At 36.9% G+C, this 25,800-nt stretch overlaps 2 protein-coding genes across 4 annotated transcripts in view; both read left to right on the top strand.

Moving 5' to 3' along the window:
* Positions 1–25,531, top strand: part of rad54b (RAD54 homolog B) — a 37,143-nt gene extending 11,612 nt beyond the window's left edge. For 2 of the 3 annotated variants that reach the window (XM_033993404.3, XM_033993403.3), the window contains exons 4-15: positions 10,453–10,722; positions 12,387–12,677; positions 12,889–13,051; positions 13,810–14,035; positions 15,399–15,606; positions 18,088–18,227; positions 18,871–19,161; positions 20,411–20,592; positions 21,267–21,528; positions 23,034–23,100; positions 23,973–24,173; positions 24,604–25,531. In XM_033993404.3, the coding sequence (XP_033849295.3) occupies positions 10,453–10,722; positions 12,387–12,677; positions 12,889–13,051; positions 13,810–14,035; positions 15,399–15,606; positions 18,088–18,227; positions 18,871–19,161; positions 20,411–20,592; positions 21,267–21,528; positions 23,034–23,100; positions 23,973–24,173; positions 24,604–24,836 (2,534 nt within the window). In that variant the 3' untranslated portion in view covers positions 24,837–25,531. Of the gene's footprint in view, positions 1–10,452; positions 10,723–11,514; positions 11,675–12,386; positions 12,678–12,888; positions 13,052–13,809; positions 14,036–15,398; positions 15,607–18,087; positions 18,228–18,870; positions 19,162–20,410; positions 20,593–21,266; positions 21,529–23,033; positions 23,101–23,972; positions 24,174–24,603 lie in introns of those variants that run through there. The other variant, XM_059012602.1, reaches the window with a different exon arrangement.
* On the top strand, positions 153–6,997 carry LOC131710923 (fibrinogen silencer-binding protein-like). The gene is made up of 2 exons (XM_059012603.1): positions 153–1,190; positions 2,963–6,997. The coding sequence occupies exons 1-2, from the start codon at positions 790–792 to the stop codon at positions 3,492–3,494; spliced, it is 933 nt and encodes a 310-aa protein (XP_058868586.1). The 5' UTR covers positions 153–789; the 3' UTR covers positions 3,495–6,997.
* Positions 25,532–25,800: the final 269 nt, after the last annotated feature.

Below are 25,800 nucleotides of genomic sequence, written 5' to 3'. Positions count from 1 at the left end.
ATTAACTTTATACTGCAATTTGAGCTTTGGGTGAAACCTAACCAGCCACAGTGAAATTCATCTTGTGATTGACAACAGGTTCAGCATTATGCAAATGACGCGGGAGCTGCAGCAGGCAGCGCCGAAGATTAGGATCAGTGCACACACACGCTCTGCCTCTCTTGCTCTTACTTCAAATTAAAAGCAACTAGTGTGCTTTTGTTTATGCTTTTGGTTTCATTTAACAAGCGAATCACTGCTTGTGTGAGCTAAACACCCCGTTAAACCTGTGATAGTGGCGAATATTATTATTTTGAGCCTTTTGTTTTTCCATGACCAGCATGCCCAGTGCAGCATGAATTACTACAGCATGTTCTCTCTTTTTTTAGATAAGGGTTTACTGTTTAAATTACAGCAAAAATACCCTCAACCCTTCTTATAAAAGCACACAGATTTTATATTTCTCTTAGTTTCACATACTCAAAATCAAAAGTGCTTCCTTGCTTACAATTTAATACAGTCTAAATCTTTAAGTAGGTCAGGCTGGGTTTAGCAGCTTTCCTGAATCTGAGTCAGCTTAAGCTGAAAGGAATTTAAATAAAACCCTCCCTGGTAGGCGTGGGCCTAAATGAGGCTGGCCTAGTTAAGCCTGATTTTTTTTTTTTTTGGTATGTGTGTTGTGTGTTTCAGACTGGAGAAGAAGAGAGTGTGTGTGTTAGAGGGAGAGGGAGAGGGAGATAGAGCCAAGAAGCAGACCAGAAAATAACTGCACAACACTCACAAATACACACAGACACAGTATGAGCAAGAATGGCTGCAGTATTCATGACAACAAACATGGCGGCGAAAGCAAGGTCCTCCAATTTCACTTTGTCTGAAAAGCTGGATTTGTTAAAGCTGGTCAAACCCCACATTAGGATTCTGGAAGAGCACACCAACAAGCATGCAGTGATCATGGATAAGAACAAGTGCTGGGACAGCATTGCAGAGCAGTACAACATCGTGGGGGGAGACAGGCCTCCTCGCACTGCGCAGGGCCTTCGCACGCTCTACAAGAGGCTGAAGGAGAGCGCCAAGCAGGAGATGGTGCAGCGCAAGCATGCCCAGCCCGAGTATCGAGGCAGCATCTCTGAACCCACCAAAAGAGTGATGGAAATGATCCCCCATCTCTTCAGGCCCATCCATGACAAGGACCACAACGCTTTGCCGAGGTAAGAAAACCCATACAGAAGTAGAGCTGTGCCATTTGTACCTCAGACCAAGACAAGCAAGAGCTGCACCTTAATTTGATACGATATTAGCCGTCACTATTTGTCTCGGTGTCTATCTGATCAAGCTTCCCTTGAATTGTACAATAAATTCCTGTGTGTAATGTGTGCTGCCCCCCTGAGTGCCTGAACTAAGCACTGTCTGCAACTTACATTCACTCACAGTTTTGTTAAAGACAGAAAGGGCTGGGCAGGCCTTTTAACATGCTCTTACAACTTCTCTCGCATGTTTCCAAAACAGCTCTGTGGAAGGTATCAGGGTTAGGAACATATGTTTTTTCTAGCCCCTCCTTTTGGCTGAGATCATACACAATGTATTAAAGAGACATTTACTTCATTAATAATAGACACAGTGTTGTTCAAGTGAAACCTCAAGCTTCCTCTGTTTGTAACTGCCATTATATAAAGTTGTTACAGCAAATGCTGGTGTAGCAAATGGCTAGAGGCGGGAGGAAAATCCATTTCTGTCTTTATTTAGGTTATACAAAAGGCCTTGAAAAAATCAGCACTTGCCATGGGCTGGTCAGTTTGTGTTTCTGTTTGGTGGTAACCTGACCCTACTGTCTTTTTAAAAAAAAAAAAAAACAGCATTAGATTAGTAACAAGAAAGGTATTTTAATCTGTCTTTTTTTAAAATTTCTAATTCTCCACAAGGTGCTATCATATATTTTTTAAATATTGTAGCGATCAGTGTTATTAATTTGTTGCTACATTTATTGAGCATCAGTCTGTGTTAAATTGGTCATTTTTTAGAGACAGTATGCATGCATTTCTAAGAAGCAGTTCGTTCTGACATTTGGTAAAATAAAAAAAAAATACTGAAGTTTTTTTTTTAGTAAATAGATAAAAAAGAATATCTTTTCTCAATCAATGATCTGAGACTTCAGCTCGAGCCAATACCTTGCTGCATTATTGATATTTTTTTTCTGATTCAATGAATCTTTATTCAAGGTATTACATGAAAAGAATATATGCTGACAGTCTTTTGTTTTGTTCAATGTATTGATTATTCAATAAGCCCTGTGTGCAATAAAATAAAAAAATAAAAATAGAAATTTCAATGCTTCTCTGCTTTAAGATTTTCTACTTTTAGTCAGAGCTATTGTCTGCAAATTCACGTTAACCAGCACAGAAATGGCTTTAATCAATATGAGATAGACCTAAACACACAATTTCTGGTAAACAAACAATCTTTATATATAAAAAAAAGCACTTAAGCAATTTTAAATATTTGTTCATTACAAAAGTATTGGCAGTGTTACGCTAAGTCTGTAAAAAAAATAATAGAACTAATTAAAAAATATATTCATTGATTGAAAACCATTACACAGTAATTAAGCTGCATTATAAAGGCAATAGCCAGAAAAATAGGTAATTATTTCCAACATCTGTTAAAGTAAAACGTTTCGGCAACACAGCAGATGATTGGCAACACAGAAAGACAAATGAGTTGGATTCACATTTGAGAAAAGCATTCATAGCAAACTACAACAAAGGAAATGGCTACAGAACAGTATCAAAGAAATATGGAATTCCAAAATCCACAATCAGAGCAATAAACAAGTACCACAGAACAAATTCAACTGAAATGCTTTAAAGAAAGATTTAGAAGCATCAGGCATAATAGTGCACGAAAGAACTGCACACAGAACACAGAACGGTTACTTAAATGTTACTTTCATTTTCATTTATTACTTGTTTTTTTGTCTTTTTAGGATGATCTACAAACATGATTCCTCTATTGAACAGCCAGGAAGCTCTTCCTCTCTGCCAACTATTTTAGACTACCAGCCTGCCTCAGTCACTGTGAAACTGGATCAGGAGGTAGACGTGAAGCCTCCTCCTGAGCTGACCATCGTGTCGACAAGACTTGAGGGGGAGCTTGAAGAAGATGAAGACGTGGGGTCTGTGCACAGCCTTGACGGATCCATCTCCCCCTGCCCTTCCTCTGTCAATTTAGCCGTGACCATGTCTCCGTCTCCCATTCCAATGAGAAGGGATAACTATTCCAGAGCTGAAAGCTTTAGGCATCTGACTGGCATTCAACATGAAACACTGCAGCTGTCCAAGGCAGAGCATGAACTGGTCATGGACAATCACAGGAAGATGGGTCTGTATATTGAGGAGAAACGGGAGGGACTGAAAAGGAAGCAGCAGCTGGAAGAAGAGCTGCTGAAGGGTAAAATCAAAGTGGAGAAACTAAAAGCAGCAAGACTCCGACATGGGCTTCCAGTACCACACATGTGAACCTTACTGGATGCTCTTGTATGGATTGTACAGACTGTAGCCACTGGAAAGGTCCATTATGTCTTGATCAGTTCTTTTATTGCTGGAACCAATACAGTGCATCCTAAAAAATATTAATATTTAGAAGGCCTGACCATTTTAATTATGATTAATTCAATTTCATAAATGAGACATGTAATGTTATTTTTCCACACTAAACACTAAAAAAAAAAGCAAAAAAACAGTGTATTGCTGCATCATACAGTAGTAGGACATAGTAGATTACAGCATACATCCACTCCTTTTATTAGCTCTCTCTCCCAAAAAGTCCAGTTAAAAAGTCTCACTCCTCCATACGCGCAGGCAAACCTGCCACACACACACACACAAGAGAGAGAGAAATAATATGTTAATTGTTCATGTTCAAATCTTCATTTGTTTCGGCTTCATTAAAAGATAGTTAAGATTGTAACAGGGTCAATAATGCCCCCGTTATATTTCACAAATTTATTTGTCACTTGTATGTTTTATTTTTAGAACTGTACACTTTGATTTGATTAGTGCATGTTTTTTTTATATATTATCGACTAGCACTTTGTAATTGATTTATCACTTTATAGGAGCTTCTCCACACAGTCCCCTTGTAATGCCTTACTGGGTACCGACTAATTGAATTATTGATGGTTTTACGCACCTGCATGTAAATAGCCCACATGGCTTGTAAACAGGATGGCCAGTCTGTTTGTAGCTGTTTGTCTGTCCTTTGTTTATGGTTTTGTTCGTGCAGGAGTGGGAACACAGTTGTTTGGAACGAGGCAGATACACCGGCACGCACTGGGAAGATGGGGAGTGTAGGAATGCAGAACTAGACTTGCCCAAATAACTGGCATAGGCAAAACTAGATTGGCCCAGAATCGATGTTGAAGCTTTGGACGAAACTAGACTCCCCTGGGCTAGTCACGAAATTCAGTGAAATTTGTTGTAAAAACAGGTTTCGCCCAGTCCCTTTTCAAGTTCTGGGCCAATCTACATTTGACTGATTGAATGTGGGCGGGTGCCGAAAAAAAGTAGTAACTTTGGGATTCAGACATGATTGGCCCGGGCAAAACTAGACTCGCCAGACCACCGGATTGGTGAGTCTATAGTAAACATTACCTTGAAGTCATGAGTACTTTCAATAAATACTGTCCATACTTCAATGCTCTCTGCAGGTAACAATAGTCTTCCTTTTGGGTCAATAATTTTCCATATATATACAGATGTGCTCAAATTTGTTGGTACCCCTCCACAAAAAACGAAGAATGCACAATTTTCTCTGAAATAACTTGAAACTGACAAAAGTAATTGGCATCCACCATTGTTTATTCCATATTTAATAGAAATCAGACTTTGCTTTTGATTTTTTATTCAACATAATATTGTAAATAATAAAACAAATGAAAATGGCATGGACAAAAATGATGGGACCGCTAACCTAATATTTTGTTGCACAACCTTTAGAGGCAATCACTGCAATCAAACGTTTTCTGTAGCTCTCAATGAGACTTCTGCACCTGTTAACAGGTAGTTTGGCCCACTCTTCCTGAGCAAACTGCTCCAGCTATCTCAGGTTTGATGGGTGCCTTCTCCAGACTGCAAGTTTCAGCTCTTTCCATAGATGTTCGATAGGATTCAGATAAGGACTCATAGAAGACCACTTCAGAATAGTCCAATGTTTTGTTCTTATCCATTCTTGGGTGCTTTTAGCTTTGTGTTTTGGGTCATTATCCTGTTGGAGGACCCATGACCTGCGACTGAGACAGAGCTTTCTGACACTGGGCAGTACGTTTCGCTCCAGAATGCCTTAATAGTCTTGAGATTTCATTGTGCCCTGCACAGATTCAAGGCACCCTGTGCCAGGCGCAGCAAAGCAGACCCAAAACATTATCAAGCCTCCTCCATGTTTCACTTTAGGTATGGTGTTCTTTTCTTTGAAAGCTTCATTTTTTCGTCTGTGAACATAGAGCTGATGTGACTTGCCAAAAAGCTCCAGTTTTGACTCATCTGTCCAAAGGACATTCTCCCAGAAGGATTGTGGCTTGTCAATATGCATTTTAACAAATTCCAGTTTGGCTTTTTTATGTTTTTCTTTCAAAAGTGGAGTCCTCCTGGGTCTTCTTCCATGGAGCCCACTTTCGCTCAAAAAGCGACGGATGGTGCGATCAGAAACTGACGTACCTTCACCTTGGAGTTCAGCTTGTATCTCTTTGGCAGTTATCCTTGGTTCTTTTTCTACCATTCGCACTATTCTTCTGTTCAATCTGGGGTCGATTTTCCTCTTGCGGCCGCGCCCAGGGAGGTTGGCTACAGTTCCATGGACCTTAAACTTCTTAATAATATTTGCAACTGTTGTCACAGGAACATCAAGCTGCTTGGAGATGGTCTTGTAGCCTTTACCTTTACCATGCTTGTCTATTATTTTCTTTCTGATCTCCTCAGACAACTTCACAATGATACCAAACAGCACAGTGACTACTTTTCTCCATTTAAATAGGCTGAATGACTGATTACAAGATTGGAGACATGTGTGATACTAATTAAAGAAACTAATTAGTTTGAAATATCACTATAATCCAATTATGTATTATCTTTTCTAAGGGGTACCAACAAATGCATCCAGGCCATTTTAGAATATCTTTGTAGAATAAGTAATAATTCATCTCTTTTCACAGCTTCTTTGCTTTATTCTATGACATACCAAAGGCATGCAAGTATACATGATAAAATAGCTTTTAATTTCATCACTTTTCAGGAGGAATGAAGCATTATTTCAATGAGCTGTAAGGGTACCAACAAATTTGAGCACGTCTGTATATATATATATATAGTAAACATTACCTTGAAGTCATGAGTACTGTCAATAAATACTGTACATACTTAATGCTAATTTATGGGTTATGCATTAACTAGAGCGTTACATTTTAACTGCAACTTTAATGTTACTTTGATCTACTTAAAATAAAAACAAAAACAATAATTATCGGTATTCTTATTTGCCTTATTGACCACAGACAATATGGCTGTGAAGCAAATAAACACAGAAATATCATTTTTTATTTGAATTCCAACACTGCAGATGGAATATACTTAACAGAATATTGTATTTATTATATAGATTTGCCTTCCAAAAATGTTGTTGATTGGTAGGTTAGGTTGGAGGGGAGGGGGGGTAGGTTGAGAATCCAGTCGATGTACAAGAAGCTTGATAAAATACAAACTCAAGCTGTACAGCAAGATTGCTATGTATATTCGTTACGCATTAAATTGAAATATCATGCATAATACTTTTTTTTTTAATGTGAAACTCCCTTTATGCAGCTTATCTGGAGCGATGTGTGTGTAATATATATATATTAGTGCTGGGACGAACACAGCATTTTCATGTTCGGATATTCGCTTCTAATTTAAATAGTCGTTGGAATATTCGTTTGTTTTTCAAAAGGTAATAAAAAGCCATTCAAAGGTAATAAAAAGCCATTCTAATTACCACAGTGAATTAACTACAAAACAAAATAATAGCAGTTCAAGTTAAATGTTGTTTTGTTTATTCCCAAAATAAATCGTGGATAAAGCTGACAACGCATTTTATTCATTTTATTAAAATTTTTTTCATTCCTTGCCATTGATATTTCTTCACAGTAATCCGTGGCCATCGATACGTTTTCATAAAGTACAGTAATAACGTGATGTTTACTTGTGCCTTTTTGTAGCTGAACGAGCAAACGAAAACTGAAATTTAACTTTAAACACTTCAAATAAAACAAACGTGGAAATGGCGTTGTAAAGTGAAGGGGAAAAAAACTTCCACATAACAAAGTCGCAACAAAATATATATAATATGTATAGTCCATATAAAAATCACTACACAACATTATCAGGAAGTTGGGTACTGTTTAAGCGAGGCATTTCAGAATGATGTGCTTGCCTTTTTTCTGTCCCATGACAATCTGTCTCGCTCTAAAGCAGCACAACGCATTTTTGTCCCAGCTGGCTTTCATAGAGATCACTATGCATGCGCATAGTATCAAAAACATTTAAATAGATGCTGAAGAGCTGCTGCGTTGATTCTGTGTTTATCACATGGAGCTCTTTTTCATTTGCCATTATGATGAGACGTTAAATAAGTACAAGGTATTTTTGTAATTTGTAGCGAATACGAAGATGTGATTTTTGTATCCGAATACATGTAAAAAAAAAAAATTGTTTGAATATTCAGATATTTGTCCCAGCACTCTATATATGTACAGAGACCATGGTTGTGTTTTAAAGTACAAGGCATGCAGAGTACATTTTAGGAAATTATTTCCTAAAAGACCAATCCAAACCCCCACCCACCTGGCAAAGATATTTGGACTGAATGTTCTAGTTGTGGTTATTTCAGTTTTATAACTAAGAAATGCAATAAACTACTTTTAGAAATAAAAAAAAAAACAGTACTACAGCTGTTATTTAAAGTTAAGAACATAAGAAAGTTTACAAATGAGAGGAGGCCATTCGGCCCATCTTGGTGGTTTAGTTGTTAGTAGCTTATTGATCCCAGAGAGACCTTGATGCAACGTATTTATGGCACATCTCACTTATCTGTCTCACTTGCTGAGAAACTGTTGGGTTGGGTAATTAGGTGCAATAAATGTTACAGTGCCATATCAAGCTTCCTTTCTTCCCTTTTCTTTTGTGGGGGTCAAATTGCACTATGCTCACTAATTTTGTAGTGGTGATTGTTCCCTAGCTTAGGATAGGGTGTAGCAGGGTTAATTTGTTTTATGTGGGTTTACTACAATGTCCTAGTGACAGCTTTGGTGAAAACTAATATTAATATTTGTAGATTTAAATATTTATCTGGCACCTCAGATAGTCAACAGTTACAAGTTTATAAAACACAGGCTCACTGTGTGGTATTGCAGCCCCCACCAGTTTATTGCAACAAGGGCTAAAAATGGCATTTTGAACAATTTAGTAAATTGGTTAAACTCAAATTGCTGTCAATAATTGTGAAGTTTTTCTGTTACTGAACATCAGCTGCAGCACTACCTCATTATTTCAAAAACCTAACTCTGTTTTTGGAGCGCTGACTACACACGTCAGGAACCTAATTCTAGTAAGCCGAACAGCTAAGCTGTGTTACACTATGTTGTTGGAAACTGGAAATGGTAAAAAAAAAAAATTCAAAGTGGAATTGCACAACTGAAAATGTGCACTGTTTTACATCTCAGAACATAAGAAATATTTTAATTTCAGTAATGATGCCACCGTTCTTTCCCATTATTATGGAGGTACTTTGGCATTACCAGAATTCATTTGATGTATTTCCAAAGGTAGCACATTGTTTGTGTTTAGAATTGTTGTGCAACTGGCGTTACAGTAATAAAACCTTTTTATATGTGGCAAATTAAAAATTAAGTCTTTGAGGCCCCATCGCTGGATTTTACCTTTACATTTAAATTATTTACTCCACAGACATCACAGGATGATGGTATCAGGATACTAGCAGTCATTAGCCTTAGCATTCATTTGCATAAACAGTTAATAGGTTTACTTACTGTCTGGAGGGGGTGGGAGAAACTCTAAAGAGTTTATTTTGTTAAGTATTTGACAGTTTTAAACTAGGAATTGGTCAGAATACCCGCAAAAACTGAAGGAAATTCAAATGTGCATTAATTTATGAAGTAATGTCTCGAAACGAAATGCTGTGATTCAACCTTCCATTCTTTGCAGCGCTCATCAGACCTCACTGTTTTTATATCTGAAGGCTTTTTCTTAATGTATTATTGTTCCGGAGACCTTTTACTTTAGTGAATTGTGTAGCAGACAGGGAATAATGATTCCCTGAAATAAAGAATCAGTAACCTTATTTCATGCAGTCCTGCATAAGGACTATTATTTGTCCTACAATTTTGCAGTAAAAGATGATACAGCTGCAGCGTCTCACAATCTTTTTCCACATTTTCAACAATTTAATTCTAATCTTATTCCTTTTTATTATTGGTCTCTCTTCCTTTTCTAGTGGAGTTAAAAAGCCAAGGGAGAATATACTGTAATCTCCCGCACCTGCCTGCAGTTTGTATTTATGTAAATTAGGACATATGATGATTTTAGGGGTTGTCTGCTTGTTTTAATTTTCCATATGAAGTACTCCTTAATTTTTTTTTTAAATGGTGGTAGTTTATTGCTCTAAGGGTAGTTTATTGAAGTCATTACACTATGAATTCCAAAATTATTTTAACTAATTTACTTTTTTTTTTAATATATGTTTTTAATGAATAATATCAAATATTAGGCCATTTTATTACATAATTGTTTAGGTTAGTGTAAGTGCCACTGTACTGTAAGTGCTGACACTATCGCATTAAGCAAACAACAAGCCTTTTGGATGATGATCCTATTACGTGTACCAAGAGGAAAAATATATATTCTTGGATATTCACAAATCCTTTTTTAAATGAATGTGGAATGCACAGACTTGTCTGAGGCTGATGTATTTTTTATATTTTTGAAAGAGGTATTCACTAGGAATTTTTTTTTGGCAGTCTGTAGTTTAGTGAATCATAGCTTTAATGATTAATTTTTTATATATATATATATATATATATATATATATATATATATATATATATTTATTTATTTATTTATTTATTTACTAAGCCACTCACTTACAGGTTGTTGGGAGTAAATTCTGCCATATTGCTATGTGCAGTCGTCTATGACATACTGTACCGAAGCAAACAAGGTCACTTTGGCAGCACAAGATAAGCAGGCTCATAAAAATCAACGCATGCACCAATTACTAGAAAATTAGTCATCCGTTAGCATGTTTTCAGAATCTCCAACAGTTGCTAAGTGCATTCTGTTTTGTCTGGGTTGGTAAGATCAGTAAATCCCTTTCCTACAGGTTCTTGTTCTTAATACAGAAATGAATAAATTAATGCTTTCTGATTTACAGATGCTGCATCCAAGATCTATCAAAATCAGTCCAAATCATCCCGGTCATTCTTGCCTCCAAAGTCCTTTTGCAGCCCTTCCTCGCAGAGGACAAACCCGGTCAAACCTGAAGTAGGACAGAATGGACCAACCAGTGTCGTTAAGTACTTCAGCGTGGTGTGGTGCAAGGCATCAAAGAAAAAACACAAGAGATGGGAGGGAGATGCAGTGTTAGTGACCAGAGGGAGGACGGTGATACTGAAGGACATTGAAGGCAAAGACATTGGGAGAGGTACAGTAACTTTTGGCTGGTAGTCTTTTGCTATAACCGATAGGCCAATTTACGAGCCATCAGATCCTGGGTTCTAAATGCAGCTATCCTACTGACTCATCGTGTTCTTCTTGTTAAATACTAAAGTTTTTACTTCCTACTTCAAGAGTTTAATAGGCAGCATTGCATCAAGGTGATGTCATAAACCATGCCCAAAAAGCATATATACCTCAGAATTCAATAAACCTTTATTGTAAACACAGATCTGTTTTAATTCATTGATTTATTTTATTATAGTAATTCCCTTTCAAGTATGAAATGTAACCAGTACCATATGGGTATTTACCTCTTAAAGACCCTAAACTTGAATAAGATATATCAAAGCTGCTCGTAGAGTCTGTGATGCAGTCATGGCCCACCCTGTAGGGCACAAAAGCACTTAATTGCCATTTTTCCTTTCAAGAACTGACCTGACAGGAGAGCTGGTTCAGAGAAGTACTTGTTACTTTTTCTGCTATGTATTTTGCATTTATTGTGTTTTTACACAAATTATATCTTAAAAATTAGTTTTACGAATTACGTGCATTTGTGCACTACAGCCGCTCTTTCCCAGGGATCAAGTAACCTAAGTCGGCTGCAATAGCTCCGGCTGGAGTTGTTTATGTCTCGTTTTGGCTTTGGCTAAAATTACGAGACGTTTTATATCATTTAAGTAATTGTTAAATGACTGTATTTTGTTGAAGTGTTTTTCTCATTGAGTCTTGACCTGCCTGGTTGCTGTCTATAGGCAGATTGAGGCAGCACCTGTACATCTGTATACTGTACTCTGCATTGCTTGCTTCTTGCATCATGCCTGAGTTTTATCCCTGCGAGACATACAAGGCCAGTCTGCCTGTTGAGCACAAGCACGGCAGATGCTCTTCCTGTCTGGGGCCAGAGAATGCCAAGGAGGCACTGGTGAACAGCAGTCTCTGTGAGTTTTGTGCACATTTCTCTAAGCCCATACGGTAATAGTTACATTTTGTACTTGAAAGTGAACGTTAGGTTATTATCATAACCATAGTTCCCTGAAATAGAACCTTCAAAGTCACTGCATCCATGATTGCAGTAGGCTTGAAGGAAAAATTACGCTGACGTCTGTGACCCAGTGCTTTTGTGCCCTCTGGGGCAGGCCATGACTGTGTCACAGGCTCTACGAACAGCTTTGATATGTCTTATTTAGGTTTCGGGTCTTTAGGAGGTAAATACCCATACGGTAATGGTTCCATTTCTATTTCATGGAACTAGGGTTATGATAATAACCTAACGTTTTATTAAGCACATTCTGTTTGTTATGTGCCACTGCTAACAGCAAACTTACAGGACGAGAAGTAGAATATTAACACTTGAGTAGGGATCATATTAATGCTTGAGTAGAGATCATATTAACGCTTGAGTAGGGATCATATTAATGCTTGAGTAGGGATCATCATTATGTTATCGCGGTTAAAGACTGCAATACATTCCTCACACACTCATCTCTCTCCTGGTTAGTCACATGTTAATGTCAACCTAGATGAAGCACCGCTTAGCAGAGAACAAGTGATGTCTGCACATTTTTGATGCTTCTAGTTTACAATTAGTATGTCTTTTGAATTGTCATTCTCTTAATGTTTGAATCTGTAATGTGTTCTTATCCCTGGCAGGGACTGGATACAAGTCTGCAGAGCTGGAAGGCCTCACTGAAGGCCAGACTTTGATGGTTGGTGGGAAGGAGATAGAGATAATGGGGACCATCCTGCCAGAAGATTTCAGCAGTGGCAGGTGTTTCCATTCCGTTCCCGTTGAAGCTGTCAATCAAGTCTCTGGTCCAGTCCAACAGGCTTTACTGAAGCCCTTTTCCAAGCCCTTGATAAGTGGCTGCAAAGGGAACAGCCAGAATGAAGAAGCCAAACAAAGACTGATCTGCAAACCACGGCACAACCCTTTCACACCAGGTACAGAATCATTGATTGCATTTCCAAAGAACACTTGCAAAATACCACATTCTACAGTAAGAACCAGTTCCTGTACTGGACCTTTAAGATAATATATATATATATATATATATATATATATATATATATATATATATATATATATATATAGTTTACAGCCATGGCGTGGGACGAATGTTTCATACATGCTTGTTTTCTTCTTTTTCATCAGATGCATTGGTCATGCCACGTCCCTCCATGAACCACCAGTGGATGTTTAACAAGGCTGGTTTGCAGGTGGTGGATGTTGTTGTGGACCCTTACCTCGGTACCCACCTGCGGCCACATCAGAGAGAGGGAATCATCTTTCTTTACGAATGTGTGCTGGGGATGAGGCATGAGCAGCATTTTGATATCTGTCTTATACTTGTTGCTCAGTATGATATTTTCCTTAAAATTAACCTAAAATGACTGCTGTGCTGTCCACCGCTGTGTGATACCTGATTTTCATTGGAAGCATTTGTGATCTTTAGAATTAATTCTTCCTGCCATTGGTTAGGATAGCACTACCGCTCTAATGAAAGATTATATAAGAAGTGATTTTTATAAGAAGTTACAGTTCCATATCCTGTTTGTGTAGGTTATGAGAGCCAACTTTCTCAATTTAATACAGGTTTGAAATGAAGGGACGCATGTTGTTCAAGAAGTTCTTCCACTGTGAATGTAGTGAACGTCACAGTGAGCTACATTTTCCCTTGTCTGGTTTGCTGAACTCTATAATAATTTATTATGAGATCCCTTCATATATCCTGTGGATATAGGTCATGGCAATGAAGTTTTTCATGTTAAATGGTGTTATTTGTATCTTTGTTTATTTATATTGTACCCAGAGCTGTCTGACTTTAAAGGTTACATTATAGAAGATTATAATAGTTTCGGTTCAGTATGTTCTTTTCAACTCAGATTCTGATGCTTAACAAGTCAAATCATTTTATAAAATAATCCATTTTGACGATATAAGAAATAAAATAGTGTTTCATATTCTAACATTAATCCACTGCGCTGCATGTTATGTTAACTTTTCTTTTTTTGTACCCTTAACCCTGACATATTTTAGCAATGTATTTTAACCATTACCATTTCTTGCTTGTAGATTGAATGGCAGGTGTGGTGCAATCCTTGCTGATGAAATGGGGCTAGGAAAGACCCTACAGTGCATCTCACTGGTGTGGACCCTTCTTCGACAGGGACCCTACGGGAGTAAACCAGTGATAAAGCAAGTACTCATCGTCACACCAGGCAGCCTGGTGAGAAACTGGAGCAAAGAGTTCCAGAAGTGGTTGGGGACAGAGCGAATCCATGTCTTTGCTGTAGATCAGGTGACTGGTTTATGTGTTAAAGTTCAGCGTTGAATATGTGGCGATTGTTATCGTTAATAAAGCAACATTAGGCTGTAACTCATCTTTATCTGAAACAAATACAGATAAACCTGTTTTATATCATCTCGCTTAATATCATACCCATTTTATTAACACGATTTTTCAAAAATCACTCTCTATGCACCATAGGTTCTTTGAGAAATTACCCTAATATTATCTCACAAACCTGCTTATTGTCACGTTTTGTGCAGCCTGTCAAATGCTGCGTGGCCAGGCTTTACGTAACCACAGGATATAATTACTTTTCAACGCAACTAACAACCAATAATAATCTCAGCTGATAAACTGGCATTTTATGCAGCCTGTCAGATGCTACATGGGCGGTATTAATGGGATACAGTTCAGTTACAAAACACCAAACTTGCCAGATTTTTCTTCTTTAGCATAGTCTTATACAAATGCACACAAAAAAGTGCAACGCCTAATTGATAGCTCTCATCAGTCGACAATTGATGCCTTTTTTAGGTAATGACACAAACTGTTTCATTGCAGTTATTGATTCAAAACCTATTTGTCCTTTTTTTTTTTAATTTAGTCGACGCCAATGGTTTTTACCCCGGTTTTCTCCCCAATTTGGAATGCCCGATTTATTATTTTTATGTCCTCCGAAACGTGTTCCTGCCAATCCATCATTTTTCGCACTGTGGATCCACAGGGGTCGCTGGTGCGTGGTGAACCTCCTTACCCGGGCTGCACTCGGCCAAATGTGCGCCGCCCCCTAGGAACCCCCGGTCACGGTCGGCAATGACATAGCCTGGATTCGAACCTGTGATCTCCAGGCTGTAGAGCGCATCCTGCACTCCACGCAGAGCGCCTTTACTGGATGCGCCACTCGGGAGCCCCATAAAATACTACTCTTTAATTCACTGTTAGTTTTCTTTCTTTTTTTCTCGCACTCGTAATGGGCTGTCATAGGCAAACGTGAAACCCGGTTTATAGCACAAATTATGTCTGCACAGCAATCAAGATATAAAGTGGGTTCTTCTGTACTTAAACTATACCCTGCATTTTTATTTATTTATTTATTTATTTATTTATTTATTTATTTATTTATTTATGGGTGTTTTACCACAGTATATATTTTTTTATTTTATTTGCAGCAACTTGGTTGAAAGCTGTTACAAGACCCTGTAGAGACAAGTAATGTAGTAAAGTGGTTTATTTTACAGTAGATACTATGCTGCAATACACTGTACTGTACGTTGTTATACAGTGTCCACATGTAAAGCTATACAGTGAAAATAAGTTGAGCTTTTACACTTACATGTTTATTTTTTTTTCTTGTTCCTGTTTTCTTTTAAAGGATCACAAGGTTGAAGATTTTATCAATTCCCCTCTCTGCTCGGTACTCATCATCAGCTATGAAATGTTGCTCCGGTCCCTGGAGCAGATTCAGAAGGTCGAGTTCAACCTGATCATATGTGATGAAGGGCATCGCTTAAAAAATAGCAACATAAAAACTTCCTCCGCACTTACGAGCCTGTCTTGTGACAGAAGGGTCATTCTTACAGGTAAGTGTTTTCCAGTGCTGCAACAGAGGTTACTCCTTGGGGTTATAAAACACAGTTTTACATTAAATAGCAAAGCATGCACCTTTTATACAATACAATACAGTGCAATCAGGGTTTCTCCTGGGTTCTAGATTTTTGTAGTCACTAGTGACTAATACTTTCTAAAAACATTAGTCACTCCAGATATTCAGTAGTCACTAATGGCGCACTGCTCAAGTTTTCAAGGGTGTTATGAGTCCTGTTTTTATTTTATACCTTAAATCACTGTATTGACCAAAAAAAAATAATTAATTAACCAATTTTAATAATGCTCTACAGTTTAAATAGATTGGTAATTTACAGCTGTAAAGTTTTAGAACATTAAAACTCAAGAACCAGATTTATTTGCCCTGAAAAGCTACACACCGAGAATGCATTATGAATTACTTATACCATATATGTCTTTTTACAATAAAAAGAAAAAAAAAACAAATACAACCCATGGAAACAAGAGTTTTGCAATAAGGCTGAAACTTTGCTGCTTGTTTTCTTTTTCTGTTATCTGACACATGTGAGCTTTGTTTGTTCTTTTTTTTCTGGTGTTCCGAATCCAAGTCTTCATCTTCTACAACTTGTTGTTCTGTTTGTTCTATTTCACTCTTGCTGAGAAAAACGACTGCTAGAAGAAACCACATTACCAACAGATACAGTTTAATAGTAGTCCTATTTAAATGCTGTTGTCCTGACTGGTAAATTCTTCCAGCTTCCCCTTTTATTTTGACAATTTCCATATAAAAAATGGCATTTTTATCTTGACATTTTTCTTTCTTAGCCACCAAGTAAATATTTTGGACAGTTTTCAAAACAATTGTTGCTTTATTTTTACTACACACGTTGGTGTTGTTGATAATATGATAAACGCGTATATCTGCTTCAGGTTAATCGATGGCCCGTGTTACACAGAACACTACAAATAAAATGTCAAATATACAATAAGTATTTTGTTGGTTTTGTGGATTTGCTATGTTTTTAACTTATTTTAATACTGCACATAATGATATGGTTTAGAAAATGCTACTTACCAAAACCATGCTGCACGTGAACTGTATTACATAATAATTTCCTTTATTCCGATTCCAGTGGTGTTTTCTCAATGCAAGATGTATTGTAGGCATATATACAGTGCCGTATAAAACCACATACACTGTATATATATAATTTTATCATGCTCGTTATAGGCCTACTGGCGAAATGGTCAAGAGCTTAACACATACGGAATAATTCTGGCCCTGAATTTTAGCATTTTTGGTCATAGAAAAGACAGATTTCACATATTTTATAACGTTACCGTAGGCTAATTTTTTTTTTATTCTTAGTTAATGATGCGTTTTCCTTTCACAAATCTTCTGCACACAGTATTTTTAAGCACAACTACAATAACCTATATTTCAACAGTCACTGCCGAAGCTGATTACTTATTCTTCCAGAAGTAATGGTCGGGTGTAACAGGGATACGAGGTTATATTTGCGCAATGTGGAGTAGTGGTTAGGGCTCTGGACTCTTGACCAGAGGGTCGTGGGTTCGTGGGTTCAATCCCAGGTGGGGGACACTGCTGCTGTACCCTTGAGCAAGGTACTTTACCTAGATTGCTCCAGTAAAAACCCAACTGTATAAATGGGTAATTGTATGTAAAAATAATAATGTGATATCTTGTAAGAATTGTAAGTCGCCCTGGATAAGGGCGTCTGCTAAGAAATAAATAATAAAATAAAAAATATGAAACTGAGGCGCTGAATGGCTGACTGCATTTACGTCGCCTACCACGGGATGAAAACGTTGCAGAGTCAATGAATCGATGAGGCCGAGGCGCTGATCTGATCAGCAGCGGTGACTCTATGGTTTAGCGATCCCTTCTTTTGAAGAAAGAGACGTTGTGTGTGACTAACAAAAGGGATTTTTTTTATAGGTTAAACAGAAACGATTGTCACTATTGACGATTCCACTTTTTTTTTTGTCGTCACTTTCAAAAAACATTTGCAAATTACGAGAGTGACGAGCGACAACGAAACCACTGAATACAATACATGCAATGAAGTAATTACAGATCAACTTGCTGTAAAATGATAACATTCAAGGAAATCTTAGTTGTCTTCGACAGAGGTTCCTACTGGCAAAGGCACGGTTACTTATTGCTCACCTATTAGAACTAATCACAAATACTAATGTGTAGGGTATATATTTGCCAGTTTGTTTGTCTTTTCAGTAAAATACACTGAAATGATGTAATAGTTATCCTAGTGAAGTCCTTCTGTAAGGTTTTTTAGAAATACCAAAACAATAGTTATTTAGCGCTGAAAGAGCCGTGCCAAGAAAAGATGGTAGAGCTTAAGAAATTGTAAATAGGATTATGCAGTATATGTCTGTAATACTTAACATTAACATTTAATATAAATATAAATACAAACCAAGATGATGGATATTTTTCTGTCCCTCCCCCATAGGCACACCAGTTCAGAATGATCTCCAAGAATTCTACGCTATAATCGAGTTTGTGAATCCAGGGATTCTCGGGTCTGCCTGCACCTACAGAAAGATTTATGAAGAGCCTGTCATCAGGTCTCGGCAGCCTTCAGCAACCGAGGTACAGCGGTTTAATCTTTTCAATTGTGAGGCACGTTTGAGTATGTTTTAAACTTGTTGAAAGATGTCTAGGGTAATTGGTCCACCACATATTCACAAATTTTAACTAAAAATATATAATTAGGAACCTTCGATCCCACTTTGATAAGAAATATGTTTTTACTTTAACTATATCATCCTCATGTACTGTACTTTACTCATGACTGGGTGTTTGTGAGTGGTACACCTTATTTGCATGATTAGTTAATGATTAATAATATGTCAACCTTTTAGGCTTTATGTACTAGAAAAAAAAGATCTCTGTCGGAAAAGAACCTGTTAAACACAAATTGCCAGCACAGGTTTTAACCTTGGGCACAAAGTATGTTGCATATGTCAAGATCTTTAAGTTTCTCGTGTGCTATGATTGTAGTAAACAAATGATGGAAATTTCAGTTCTACAGTATGGATATTGTTTAAGCAACTTCGTTGTAAGACTTTGACAACTTTAGAGATGACATGTACTGTACTTGTGATGATGGTTTCAATTGAAAGCCGAAAAAAAAGACTTCAGAAGGGGGACTTATGATGTGACATATTTGTGTGACTTGTTTCACTAATAGCTAAACAAAAATGAATGAACCCTGATGTCATCCTTACTGCAGGAAGAAAAGCAGCTTGGCCAAGAAAGAGCAGCTGAGCTTGGTCGTCTGACTGGGCTCTTTATCCTGAGGAGGACACAGGAGATCATTAACAGATACCTCCCCCCGAAAGTGGAATGGATCGTCTTCTGTGAGCCTGCAGCTTTGCAGCTGGAAGTGTACCGTAAGCTTCTGACATCTCGCACTGTCAGGTCCTTCCTGCAGGGGGCGACTGAGAACAGCCCTCATTTGGTCTGTATCGGGGCTCTGAAGAAACTTTGCAATCACCCAGGTTTGCTGCATACTACCATCAAGGTTTGTATAGTATGAACAAACAGCATACCTATATAATATTGTACTAAGACTAATAAACTATAATACCACTGATAAAAATAATATATTTTATAGATCAAGAAATACAATAAGTGTTTGACGGCTACTAGGAACTCGAAATGCTGAAATTCAATTCCAGCACATTTGGTTTGTAAGAAGTGTTATAAAAACATGATATGAATGCTATGTTGGTTTTGATGTCAGAGAGGAAAACAAGCAATTGACTACTGTGGATTCAGTGACTTACGAATACAGATTTTTCTAACTAATCCACAGTTCTCTGTCACAAAATTGAGTTTTCAGTTTAATTGTAAAATTAATCAATTAAAATATCAATAAGTGGTGTCAGAAAAATAGAATAGTTCGAATAGCATTGTTAGTTTTGTTGGATGGTAAAAAGTGAAGCTGGTAAGGATGGTGAAGAATCTTTTTTAAAAATGCTGCCAATAAAATTGCAGACATTGCTTTGGAATTTTTCCACATTCTAAGGGCTCTTCATACCACATTATACAATCAAAATGCTATCAGTGAATACTGTAGTTGATTTGGCTTGCCAGGCTCTTGGTTACATAACAGAGTCTGCAGCAAGCACACTGTGTACAGCCATTCCCGTCATGAGCAGAGGAATCAGTCCTGGCTTGTTTCCTCATCCCACTCACTGGTTATTATCAGTGAAATTGAAAATAATGTAAGCAGCTGAGTGGCTTCTCAAATAAATAAGTGGCTTTTTAATCAAAAGTTATTGTGACCTGGTGTCGAATAGGGGCAAAGAGTAAAGCTTCTTGTGGTTTAATTTTAGTTCCTCGCTGTCCAAAAATGTCAACATCCAATATTATTTTAACCCCTTATAGATTATTATAAAGGACTGTATTTCTCACTTTGCCTAATTAGGTTGTGTTAAATTTAATTCCGGTTCAATATTCCAGTTTAAGGGACACACAATATGAATACATTAATTTGAGTAAAAGCAAAATATGAAACTAAAGTTTGATTATAGCATCATTACTGCACCGTGAAAAAAAATGTGCCCCAGTGTGCCCTAACCTGAGATGGTTAGTGCATTTAATAAGATTCCATTCCTATCCTTACTGATATTGATTTGTGGGTACATTGAATACTTCAGTCTTCTATTAGACTTCTATCCACCATCATTTCAAATACTTAAAAATATTTGAAAGTACAAACAAACTACAAAAAAAGTCTTCCTGACAGACATTTTGTATTTCAACAGAAAAAGGAGCAGAGTCCTAAAAGCAGGCATGACGAGGTTTACGAGAGCGCTCTCTATGAGGGGTTAGCAGACCTCTTCCCAGAGGAATACGCAGCCGATGGATATAAAACAGAGGATTCTGGGAAGCTGCAGGTACTGGCTGACCTGCTGGCAGCAATCCGCCAGCTCAGTCCTGCTGAAAGGTAACCAGCGCCCCATGTTTGTCAGGCGGTAGTTTAATTAACAGGATTAATACTGTAGGCCCAAGCTTTTTATTTTATGTGAATTATTATTTATTATTGCTATTAACTGGCATAGGTTTTTACTTAAATGACAAAACATTTACGATAGAAATACATTTATGATAGAAAAACACATCACAATTAAGTAAATTTAACTGTAAATAAGAATTATATTATGTATATGTTAGAAAAAAAAATAATAATTCGGAGTTAATGGGAAGCTTGACCAATTACCACCATCAACAGACTGCCGTAGGTTTTTACTTAAATGACAATACATTTATGAGAGAAAAACACATCATGCTGTACATAGGTAAGTAACAAATAACTACATGCAAATAAGATGTTCAAAATTTCTCATGTAAATGAGGTTTAATGAGTCAAAAAATGCTAAACAAACGAAAGAAGCAAACTAAATGAAAACAACATATAATATATATCACAGGTTTTGCTGCAGAAGCTGAAAATGAAATGAAAATAACCGCATATGGTTAGGGCCTTTAGTGTTTTTACATGGGCTGCTTTGCCAACTGAGTATCAAAAGGTTTGGGAATCCCAGCGGTAGACGGACATGTTCCTTTATGTTATATTTTAATTATTATTTTTTTTAATGTATTTGTTTATTTCTGTGGCAGAGTTGTTCTTGTTTCCAATTACACCCAGACTCTGGACATGCTGCAGGAAATGTGTCAAGGTTTTGGGTACAGCTCCACACGACTGGATGGACAGACCCCGGTATCCCAGAGACAGCAGATAGTGGAGGGCTTCAATAGCAGATACTCCTCAGACTTTGTGTTTTTGTTGAGCTCGAAAGCAGGAGGTGTAGGTTTGAACCTGGTTGGGGCATCGCATCTGATTCTCTATGACATTGACTGGAATCCTGCCAATGATATGCAGGTAAAAAGACTTACTTTGAACTTGGAATAAACTGCTTAGTATTACTCAGGATTGAGGCAAGCTCACAGAGCTGTGAACGGAAGTAAAAGCAATATTAATTCAATACCCCAGTCAAAGCCAACTATCTTAAACTTCACCGCAGGAAACTTTTATATGGAAAATAATATATAGTTTTGCTAAAATCTTTTTTGGGTGTGTGATACACAATTTGTGTATGTTATTGCCAAAATACATAATCATCTTTTTAATATGGCCCCATTTATTTTGTGCTGTCAGCAACTAATGAGAACAGTTGAACGTTCAAATTGAAATGCTACTATGTTTCAATGTGTAGTTTATAAGTCAAGGCTTTTATAGAGATGTTGTATGGTATATTTACTGCCTTTTTATTACATCATGCTTGCACAAGACAAACATGTTGTCTTGACAGCCACGAGTTAAAACAAGGTAAAATCTAGCATGTGCTATCATCACGGCATGCAAAATGCCAAGGACAGTGATTAAAAAAAAAAAACATAAAGCGCGGATCAGCGTATTGCAAGATTATATGTTCATTGTATGTTCATCTTTTATTCATCCATGCAACGTGAAGGTTGTGTTATCACAGTGATCGTTAGTGTTGGGGTGGTACAGCAGATGGCAGTGTTGCTTAAGAATGTCCATTGACCGCAAACATCTCCAGTAGGCAGATGATTTATCCTTTACAGACCAAGAGATTGGGAGTTAAATTACAAAAGATAGATGTATCAGCAAACCTTTATTAGCACTTCTGTTTTTTAAGAACAAAACTACAGTTACATTACAGAATCAATAAGAAACAATTTGAGACTATTTACATTCAATTAAAATTAGTTGTGAAAAATTGGCTGTGAAACATTTAAGGTATGTATTACAAACTGGACTGCACAGTCTCTCAGTTACTCCAATGTATCTGTTAAAATGGTGTTGCAAAAGGAGCCCTTAACCACAGTCAGTTTTTTAATCAAGATTTACATGTACTGAAATATTCAAAGCTATCATTATTCTGTCACTACAATAAAAAAAAATAATAAATAAAAAAATACCAGGGAAGGTGAAGCAACATATGCACACTGTTTTTATCTTCAAAGTGGCAGAGAATCATGTGGTCAGAGAAGAAAATGCACTTGTTTTTACTGATTTAATAATTTCAGGTTTATTAATGATAATTTGGTTCTTTCGGACGCTTCTTGTCTTGTTTTGATCAATCTTACACTTAATAAATTTGATAGAGACCAGTTGACTTATTTTGGTAATTGATATGCTTTTTAAACTGCTCAACATGGTTCACAGAGCTCTTTTTGTCTTATAAATATTTCTGCTATCTGTCTGCAGGTATTACTGTGACAATTTCCAGGTACAGTAGTACAGCATATGAATGTAGTTGAGTAGATTTATATGAATAGATTTTTTTAAAACAGATCTAATGATTTTTTTTTTTTTTCTGAGCTTGCTGTGATGTTTTGTGTGTTTTTATATGTTCTCAGGCCATGGCCAGGGTTTGGAGAGATGGGCAAAAGAGAACAGTTCACATTTATCGCTTCTTGACCACAGGTAGGTCTCATCACTCTATTGACTGCTTCTGTCTTGACTTTTTCAAATAAATCCTTGCCTCTCGGCACATAGCTGGTAAGATGTGGCTGAAGAAGCCACATATAGACAGGCAATATATAAATGTAAATTATTACAATATAGAGTATATGGTAGTAATCATACCATAATACAATAGTTAAAATAAATATCTATTACAACCAAAATACTTGGCATAGCATACAATATTTGAACATTTAGTTAGTCGTCAGTAAGGAGTATAGATACATAAAAACAAATAAAAAATGGTTTAAATATCTGTATACAATTACAATGACAAAATTGGACATTGATAGAATACTGCTGGCAGGCAGTATAAACCAAATAAAACAATGGGAAAATGTAGTTACAGTAAAGCATAGTCTAGCTGCACAAAGCACAATGTATGATAAAGCATGGTTAAACATAAACATGGCCAGAAGACAAGTACATTATAAAATTACAGTTCAAATAAATCAGGTTTGAGGATTTGGACAACAAGTAAAATAACACTATATCAATATGGCATACTGCAAACTAAGCTGCATCCCACTGGAATGCCTTTTCCACTTGATCTTTAATGGCAAAACTACAGGTATTTCAATGTTGCTTGTTGGTGAGTCATTCAAGTTGTAGTTGTGCAGAATGTACCAAGTGTTGGGTCTATCAGAAGATTACTGTAGCTCAGTAAGCACAGCAAAGTATATTGCGTGCCCAATAAGACATCATTTTTCAATCGTTTATACACTATGGTAGCTTCTGTAAGCGGGACGTTGGATGGGAACATGACCATAAATGAGAAACCTTTATGAGACTCTCTGAATTGGCTATGTGGACCATGCTCTTCTTCCTGGCAGGTACTATTGAGGAGAAGATCTATCAGAGACAGATCAGTAAGCAGGGTCTCTCTGGAGCAGTGGTGGACCTGACAAAGAAATCCAATCACACCAGCTTCTCTGTGGAAGAGCTCCGGAACCTGTTCACACTACATGAAGACTCGGAGTGTGTTACTCATGACCTGCTGAATTGCAGCTGTGGATCTGGAGCAGGCACTGAAGGTGATATACTGTAGATATTTACCTTTTGGCTTTATCACCATGTGCTTTGATATCATGGGAAGGACTAGTGCCAGTCCCAGTCTTATAATGTAATTGTTGTGAAGGTGTTGGTGATCTTTTAGTACTGAATTATCCTGCTTATCTAAGCAATTATAAAGAAGGACTCCAATATGTATGCATGCTGTAAACATAACCTTGATGTTTGGAGACTGCTGGTTACACAAGGAGCAACAGTGTATTTATCTACATCTCAAGATCTAGAGATTAGGGCTCCACTCAGTCTTGTCTGAGCTGTTGGTATAAATAGTATTAATCAGAACAATGAACTAAATGAAACCAGTCTTCCTTGAAAACTGGTGCAGTGTCAACATTAAAGACACTAGTTTTACTTCCTTAATGAACTATGATGAATAATGATTTTTTTCTTTAGGTCTCACTGAAGATGTAAAGCTTGTGGTTCAGAGAAGCTGCCAGCTGGGTCACAGTCATGAAAAACCTGACTCTCAGAAACACCTGTCAATGTCAGAGCTGATGCAATGGAAACACTACTCTGGAAAAATTCCTAGCTTTCCAGATCTGTTCCTTGACAGGGCTAGGAAACACATTACATTTGCCTTTCAGAATAAGACTAAGCATCAAACACCTTCCAACAAAGAGACATGACCTCACTGTCTCCTGTCGCAAATCATTGGTTAAGGAGGACTGTATTATTCAGGAAACAAGTCTTGATCAAATATTTTTAAATGTGTACACTAACTGCTGAAAACTAAGTGTACCTTTAAGCGGAATCTAGAGATTCCGCTTACAGCTTGAACTGAAACTGACATCCAGAAATGCTGCACTTTTGCTAAAACAGTGTTCTCCATTAAGTAAGCAATACACAATTTACTTAGATAAACTTCAAGAAACAACAAAGCAAATGAATCACATTTTGTAGGAATCCAGGAGCTGATCCCTTTGAGTTTAGATGAAAAGTAAAGTGAATGGCTAAGTATTTAGAAGTAGAAAACTAAAGTGCAAGGAAAGTTTAAAGTAAGTTACTAAACAGCTTGTCTCAGTTATATTTGTAAAGTTAATTAATTTACACAAAATGTAAATAATTAAATTGAATTCAGGAAGAGGTACTCATTTACCAAGCTTTGAAATTTCAGGCGAGTGTCTGTGTGTCTTATGTACTAAATATAAATTTGTATAGTCCAAAAAACAAAATCTGAAAAAAATGATGTATGCATTGTGTACTGTACTATAATTGTAGTATGATTGTTATACAGTTTTTGTGTTTGTTTTCAAAAAACTGTAAAGGTTTTTTGATAACATTGATAAAACAAATCTAATAAATTGTGCATTAACCTATGACAAAGGACCATTTATTTACTGAGATTTATTGACTCTGTATATAAGTGTGCAACCTACTTTTCTTCATCTAAGCTTTTTTCCCCCTGCTAATTAATCATATCAGTTAAGGCACTGTTTAACCTAAAATAAGCACTAATTATCCTTGTTGAGCCTGCAGGAGACCACTACAGTGACTTGGTTGTGTGAATTTGCTGAATGCATTCTATCTTAGTGCCAGGTACTGAAAATTGGGTCAAGCACTGATGGAATTCATATCTACTTAGCCCAACCT

This window comes from Acipenser ruthenus, chromosome 3 (assembly GCF_902713425.1).
Source record: "Acipenser ruthenus chromosome 3, fAciRut3.2 maternal haplotype, whole genome shotgun sequence".
NCBI lineage: Eukaryota > Metazoa > Chordata > Actinopteri > Acipenseriformes > Acipenseridae > Acipenser > Acipenser ruthenus.
Note: the sequence above shows the minus strand (reverse complement) of the source record. Positions and strands in the feature narration are given on the sequence as shown.